We start from the raw sequence: 8120 nt of genomic DNA on the forward strand, positions 1-8120 counted from the left end.
TAAAGGAAATAACACAGAAATACATTTAAAACCAAGAACAGGAGGTATTTCTTTACACAAAGATTTGTAGGGGTGTGCTGCCCAGGCTTGCTGCTGCCGCCAATATCCTGGTTTCTTTCAAGACACAGATGGATGAGATCCGGGGATCAATTAACTCGCACCGTAACTCTTAAATGGGCTTAGATTGGCTGAATGCTATTCTGTTTGTAACTTTTCTTGTTCTTAATAGCTCCATTTAACATTGTTACAGATACATAATTTCAAGTAAAACGTTTTGCAAAATGAACGCATTTCTTTATTGTGAAATAGTTAGAAATAATATTTCTAACTATTTGCCATGAATGCTATGAACATTTGGCAATCATGACTTTCTGATCATGGGTTTCTGAACTATTTACTGTAGGAACAACACACAGCTAATGCTCATAACTACCAGAAGGTGTCTCTCTTATGCATTTGTGTGACATGGCATGAACACTGCACATCAACCAGAGGAAGGCAGGGGGTCTGGGATTGAGCCTGAGATGCTTAATTTCAGTTCTGTTACAGAACATCTTGCACACTAGAGGGGAAACCCCTAGCAGCACAGAGATCAGAGTGAGTATCCTGACTGTTTCACTTAAACACTATTTCACTGTATATGATAGACAGTAAACACTGTAAAGTATACAAATTATCAAGAAATAAAGTGGGACTGTCCTAAGAAATCTAGAGAGAAGAAACAAAAAGTCCATAAATTCCATTGACTCAGCCCTGAGAATCAAACAGCAGGCAGGCCCATGGGAGGAATAAACTGTCAGACTCTAATGACCGAGACAGTGGCTGAAGGTCAGGACGTACAGTAGTATCACTGAGTAGGGAGAGATGATTTCCTCCCCGGTATCTTCAGGGTACATTTCTAAGTGCACCATGCTTGTGTGAAGAGAGCACTGCTCAGACTTGATTAAAATGAGTTTCCCTCCTTTCAGAGGCTGAAGGCTTTAATTGGGATAGAGTGCTCTTAGGATGCTGAATGTTTGCAATTACCTTTTATTTCAATGTGACTTTTGTATGTTGCACCTCAGAATAACAAAGCAAATTAAATAGAAAGACAGGTGGTTTATGTCTTTATGCAGATTAATTGGAAAATGAATTAGCCGGAGAGGGCTTCTTATTATAGTAAAAAAAAAGTGGTTTGATGAGATCCTACAGTAATGAACCGTTTTCAGCTCTCTGACTCCATTCTAGAATTCTAATTTAATTTCATATGCAAATTAATTATTAACCAGTTCTACACTTAGTAATGGGTGCCAGCTTTTCATACCAAAGTTGTGGTGGATGGGTCGAAGCCGTAATCCTGAAGTGTGAGAGTAACTGTGAGGAGTGGTAAGGAACAGCATAAAGGAAATATAAAGGCAAGTCACTTGGATGTTTGTAGTTTACTGATTCACATACTTTATTACAACAGTTTTTGAAGCATCTCACATAGAGGCCTGACACAACAGATTGTGGTTTAAGATATTCTAAATATAATGGTCAAAGCATTGATTTGCAGGACATGTAAAAACCTAAGAAAAAGTGGATATTAAACTGAGAGCACTTCTTTACAAAAAGAGTTGTCAGGGTCTTGAATGCCCTATCCCATCATTTTGTTAAAGCTGATATCCTGGCTTCTGTCATAAAAGGCTGGATAGAAGACACTTCTTTACACAAAGGGTTGTGGGAGCATAGAACACACTTTCAAGGCAGGTTGATGAAGCTGATAACCCTCTTTGTTCCAAAAACACATTGATGAGATCCTTGGATCAATTAGCTGCAAGCAACCAAACCAGCTACAGTACAGTATATTGAAATATCCTCATATCAGTTGTAAACTTTCTTATGTGTGTAGTTTTAACGGGAAATAAAAGGAGAAATGAGCTGTACATTTTTTTTAGCAAATTAAAGTTTTTAATAACAAAAAGCAGATTGTTATGTGAAGCCTAATTTCAATGTCTCGAATCTCAATCTCAAGTACCTTAAAATGCAATAGAGTTATGCAGAGAGTGGCATTATCAGAGGGAATATTCATGAGGCTTTGTTAAAGCTTTAGGAGCTGCGTGCTCTCGAGCCCTCTCTATCACAGCCTCATTGTTCTTACAAAACTTGACCTGGTGATGTTTTAATCTGCCGCGTGGGCAGGGCTTTGCAATTTAATTCTAGTGCTAGAAATTCAACTCTCTGAAGCATTTTTGTTGGCTTCATTGCTTTCATAAATTGGTCTGTAAGAAGAACACTAAACCAAGCCTTTTCAGTTTTACCTTACTTTACTTTTACAGTCATTGTGGTCATTTGGGGTCATTTCAGGTCCCATTGCCTATGTACTGTATTATGCCCAGCTCCTTTTACATAGGAGCTTGACAAATAGTTAATATGCAAAGAATATGAAGCTTGATGATCTGTATTTGACATTAGAGCATAGAGCAATCTGTGGACTTCATTATTGATGATAACATTAAAAATTATTTAAAACTCTTGAATCGTGTCCAGCAACGTCCACAGACTTTGAGGAAAAACCCTGCTGTTTATTTTAGTTTCAATCAGGAATGTTAGTATTTATATTCTGCAGTTAATTCGGTCATTCGGCTTATCTAGCCTGTTTGGTAGTTAGTAGTTATTTTATCCAAGGATCTCATCTAGCTGCTTCTTTAAAGAAGCCAGAGTGTCAGCTTCAGCATGACTTGATAACTTGTTTCAGACTCCCACAACCCTTTGTGTTAAGAAGTGCCTCCTCTTTTCAGTTTTAAGTGCACTTCCAAGTAGTTTACACTTGTGTCCGCTGGTTTGTGTTTCACTGTGGTTTATGAAGAAGTCCGTTGGTTTGTCTTTATCTCTGTCTTTGAGGATCTTGAATGCTTGGTTCATGTCCCCTCGTAATCTTCACTGTTCAAGACTAAAACTGTGCACGATTCTCTGACTGTAACCATACATTGTATGTACACCTTCTCCACCTGAATGTTGCAGAGAATCCCCAAACGTGTCATTGAAGAAGAAGAGGGCATTATAAAGGAAGACATAAGGTGGACAAGAAGGTGGAAAGTCTGCAGGCAGAGTGCTCCAAAAGGATTCATGCAGCAAGTGGACTGAGCTCCGGCTTGCATGAAACTTTCAGCAGGCAAGAGTAGATTAGCAGCACACAGCAAAGAGGAGAAAGAAGTTAGGTCTCAGCAAGATCACCTCACCTTTACCCAGTTTCTTTTTGCTCTTCTCTTTTTTGGCCCCATCACTTAGCTTCTTTTGTTCTCCTTTGGAAGAGCCTTTCCTGCTCCGAGTCTTGTCTTTTGGGTCCCCTTTGTCGCAGGCAGTGACCTTACCATTCTTCCCTGGTTTGGGGTCTGCAGTGGTCTCTTGCTTCTCTGCTTGCTTGTTATCAGAGATCAGACTCTTCGAGGTTTTCTGCTCATCACGGCCACTTATCTTTCCAGCAGTGGCCATTGTTGTACTATTGGTTGACTTTTCCTTAGAAAATACAGAAACACTAGACCTCAGTTTTCCTTTGATCTTCTGGCCACCATTGGAAGTCCCACTTTTCTTTCCTTCTTTGTCCTTTTGGCCAGGTCCATCGGAAGGCGGGGAACTGGTTCTTTTGCTGTCGGGGTCCCCCTGGACATTGTTCCCACAAGTTGTCCTTGCCTCCAGAGGGGCGGGAATGTTTTGGTCAGAAATGTTTTTGGATTTCCTGGGCCTACACTCCGTCTGTGGCTCGGTGGCATTCACAATACTGCCTTTGTGAGAGAGATCCCTCCTGTCTGGAGGCCGGTGGCTTCTGCCGTCGTCAGGCCTGCTTCCTCCTCCTCTCTGAGGGTTTCTGCGTCCCTCCCCTCGGCTGCCATCGGTGGCCTGGGAGAGGTCACTGCCGGTGGATTCGGTGAAGGTCTCAGTGGAGCGGGTGGACCCTGTGCTGTAGTCTGTGGTATAGGTCTCCGGATCGCCGGACCGATCCAAAGAGCCCTGACGCTTGAGCTTCTGCCTGCCCACGGCATTCAGCCCCTGGTCCTCCCCTCCCTTCCTCGCTGTCGCTTTCTCCTCCTCTTGTGTCTTGCTGGCTTCGGCTGGTCCTGCCCTCCCGCCCTTCTTCTTGTCCTCTTCCTCCTCCTCCTCGGCCTGCAGGTTGTGGATGATGGTGGTGACCTGCTCTGCCACCGAGTCGCTGACAGTGTAGGTAACGTCCCCTACGGCGCTGGCAAGGTCATCCACCGCGTTGGTAAAAGAGTCCACAATGGAGGAGACCGACGGCAGAGCCAGGCTTTGCTGGAAGCTCTTGAAAAACGCCATGATGTCGTTTGACGATGGTTGCTTTGCATTCCCTTCCCAAGTGCTGTTTCTATGCTTTAGATGTGCCCTTTTTTTACTCTTTACAGTAGTCTGAGTGTTTGATTTTGGATTACTGTTTAACTGCTAAGCCTTCTTCGGGCATACTGCCAGAGCCTGGGAATTGTTCTCCCCTTCCTAGTTCTGTGCTGCTGGCACACAAACAGGAGAGAAAATGTACAGTTAACAAGGCAGGAAGGCAGCCTTGGATCGTCAATGAGCAAAGGTTGCAGAAAATTGATTCTTACCCAGATTCCAATCTAATAATGTGATAATGTCATTTTTCTCTCTGAGAGCCATGGAAGAGACAAGCCTTTCTGCCATGAGAAAAGTACAGATCTTTTCCGGATAAAAATAAAGGTTTCTCATTCATTAAATGACCTTTGGCTATTAAGGCATCCATCCATTTATCACATCCTGAAATAGTTTTTTTTAGAACAAAAGGCCAAAAAATAGATTTTTTTCCTCCACAGTATTTATTTACTGAACCGGAGTCTGTTTAATTGAACTGTTAAAGATTTGAGACCTGTAATAATTTTAACAGGGAAAATAATATAAAACATTGGACAAACATTTAATAATGGAACTGAATCCTGAAAGAGATAGATTGCACTCTAATTTTGTTGGGAAGGAACGATATCTCGGATAATGAATTAATGTTTCGCCAAAGAAAGTGAAACTTCCTTGGTGACCTAGTATGATTACAGTTAAATTATTCTCTGCCTTACGGTGGGTAGAAGATTAAAAAAGGGAGCAAGTCAGTCGTTATGGAAAATATCAAGGGCATTATTCCAGAAGGAATGTTGCATCACTAATTCTTAACCCATTCCATAGAATTTTAAGAAGTAGGACTCAGTTCTCTCTGTTTATTTAAATTACATCCATCTATCCATCCATTTTCCTACCACTTTATCCAAAATAGGGTGGCTGGGGAGCCAGAGCCTAACCTGGCAAGCAACAGGCACAAGGCAGGATACAACCTGATCAGGACTCCCTGGATTTTTACATTACATGCAAAAGATGAAGCTGCATATCATCCATTTGGAAGTAAATAAAAGTGAAACATTAATAATTTACATTTTCACTGTCATTTCAAAGTCCTTCAGGAAGAACCTCACATGAAAAGAGGGAGCAGATGAAAAGTCAGCCTTCTGAATGCTGATGGGCCTTGTATCAGCACTGCAGCCTGAGCAGGTATTCTGGTAAAGGTCAAGGTTTGCCAGGGTCAGGAATCAACTCAAACTGAGCAAGTAAAAGACATGTTCGAACCGGAAAAAGAAAAGTAATCTTGATTGAGACTGTTGGCCAGTGCCACAAACCACCAAACAGACACTGTATGCTTCATTGGTTGCCTTATTGATATTCACTGACTGCCCCCTGAACAAACTGATCAATAAACTGGAACCCAAACCTGGAGACATTGATCGCAGCAAACTAAACCAAACCAACAGCATACGAAGTAAGAGAATGTTACATGACTTTAATAAACAGATGCTTCTTGACTCATTTTTATTTGTTTTGTTTTAAGCCCTTCATCACATTGCAGATGCTGCAGCTAATTCTGCAAGGGTACCGTCAGGACCAGACACACAGTTTTTAAACATTAGCCAACAGCAGGAAGCCAAGGAGGCAAAGAATGGCAGGAACACTCCTTCCAGGCCAGCACTGCTAAACTATCATCTGGCACCGGCTTGTGACAGATGTCATGCTAAGAAACACACATCAAGTGTAAAAAAGCATTAATATAAACGAAGAATGAATGGCAAAAAAGCCCCACAGTGAACAGCTGTTTCCAGCAGACCGTGGATATGCTGATCTCTCCTGGGCTCTGTGGAGTGATTTCAATGCAGCTTTTGTCAATATTAACACTTAGGCGTCACTTTCATTTAAAGTTTCACTATAAACAATAAACAATCTATTAACACATTTTATACTTTTGTTCTTAATAAATATGAACAAAAATATTATTATCGTGTTACCATAAAAAATGAATCATCTGCTTTATGACATACATATACTGTAGAAGCAGATAAGTAGTAGCATAATTGTGCAAGGGGCTTGAAAAGACTAACAGCACAGGAAATCCAAATATGCAATCAATTTTAAATGTGCAGGATCTTTCAATGGGATCAAAGTGCTGATTTTCCTCATCTTCAGTGAAACACACCAATCCTCTCACACGGGCATACTAGCATCGCATAACTTAGTAAGGTGACACTGAAGAGTCTGAAATTTGTAGTAGTATGTTTTCTAATCAGAGCAGATGTAATCAAATTTTTTATATTAATTGAAACCTTGATACACTGAAATTTTGATGAATACTAATATTGATTTTTTAATAGATTACTGATGATCAATTTTGCTATCATTATATCACCTTTATATGCCTATGCTTCTTTTGTATTGCTTCTGCATAAACTTTAAATGATATGAAAGTTACATGATAGCTGATATATTCTCACTGCATCATACAGTATACCCATTCCTGTGAGAAGGCCTAGAAGATGTTAAGCTGACCTTGATTAAAGGCTGCATCAAAACAAGTAGATAAGGGCTGGTAGAAACTGGCCTCATTAATGTTACGTCACGCCCCCGGAGAACTCACCGCCCTTAATCAACTCCTTTACATTCCAGTTCAGTTTCCAATTAACTAATCAGACACAACTTCTTCCATCTGCCTACTTAAACCAACCTGACACACCACTCCTTGCTAGGTACTGGGTTTTACCTAGCTAGAGCTGTCCTCCCTCCTCCCTCCTCCCTCCTCCCTCCTCCCTCCTCCCTCCTCCCTCACAATTACCAGAACCCCTACAGGCTCAAGTGAGAAACACTAAGGTCACCATCCCTGAGTCCTGGATTTGCCATAGTTACTTGCTTATTTGGCTGTAAGTTTCTGTGATGAAAATGAGGAAGACTAGAGGAGCTGTATTAGAGGATGTTGTCTGATGTAATCTGGGAGGGTAGGTGGGATGGCTAAGTGATAAATTGGGTAGCCCAATCAGTAATTGTTTATTAACCAATTAGGGAGAGAAAGTTACAGTAGAGGTGGGCAATAGTTAAGCAGCCAACCCCACCTGAAAGTGGAATTAATGTCAGATGTTTGCTCCTATTCTTTGAGACTCCTGGGGTTTGTGGAGCTCCCTTTGTGCACATTGGGGAAGAAAGGAAGAAGATTCTTCTTACTACTGTCTCGGGTCTGATTCATCTTTGGGGCTGTCCTCTGATTCTAACAGCATAGCGATACGCTTAAAGTAATGCCAGTTTTCTCAAATAATTTGACAGCAGTCTGCTTCTAAAAAAAGCACAGTACTGTTACTTCAGATTAAATAAAAACAAATCTAATTTAATGCTCTGATTCACTTGTAGAAAATAAATTGCTTTTTGTAACACTTCTGTAACAGTCCCAATGAAATGGCCTTTTCTCATTTTTATATTTATATACATATAAACAGTAGCACCATTAAGTTTCTATTTCTTATTTGTCCAAAATATTGTTATATTACTCATATGATGACTACACTATCAAACTGCAGTCAACCAAATAATTAAAATAGTAAACAAACCCATTAGAAGAAAAGAAAATGGTAAAGAAACACTGTTTCTGACTCTGAGATGTTTCTCACTTTTATTAACCCCAAGTAATCTACCAGTAGGTCTTTGGACTGTGGGAGAAAACCCACACAAACACCTGGACAAGATACAGTACAAACCCCACACAGACGGCACCAGAGGTCTGGGACTCTTTTAATAGAGACCTTAATAAAGTTAGTGATACATTTGTCAGTAATGCC

At 40.8% G+C, this 8120-nt stretch overlaps 1 protein-coding gene across 1 annotated transcript in view; it reads right to left on the reverse strand.

Annotated features, from left to right (window-relative positions):
- The window catches only part of syt14a (synaptotagmin XIVa), a 31245-nt gene extending 26952 nt beyond the window's left edge, over positions 1-4293 (reverse strand). Inside the window, exon 1 of the mRNA XM_088936275.1 lies at positions 3201-4293. Coding sequence (XP_088792401.1) covers positions 3201-4293 — 1093 coding nt within the window. The remainder of the gene's footprint in view (positions 1-3200) is intronic.
- Positions 4294-8120: the final 3827 nt, after the last annotated feature.

The sequence above is a fragment of the Atractosteus spatula genome, chromosome 2, assembly GCF_055471065.1.
Source record: "Atractosteus spatula isolate fAtrSpa1 chromosome 2, fAtrSpa1.hap1, whole genome shotgun sequence".
In the NCBI taxonomy this organism is placed as follows: Eukaryota; Metazoa; Chordata; class Actinopteri; order Semionotiformes; family Lepisosteidae; genus Atractosteus; species Atractosteus spatula.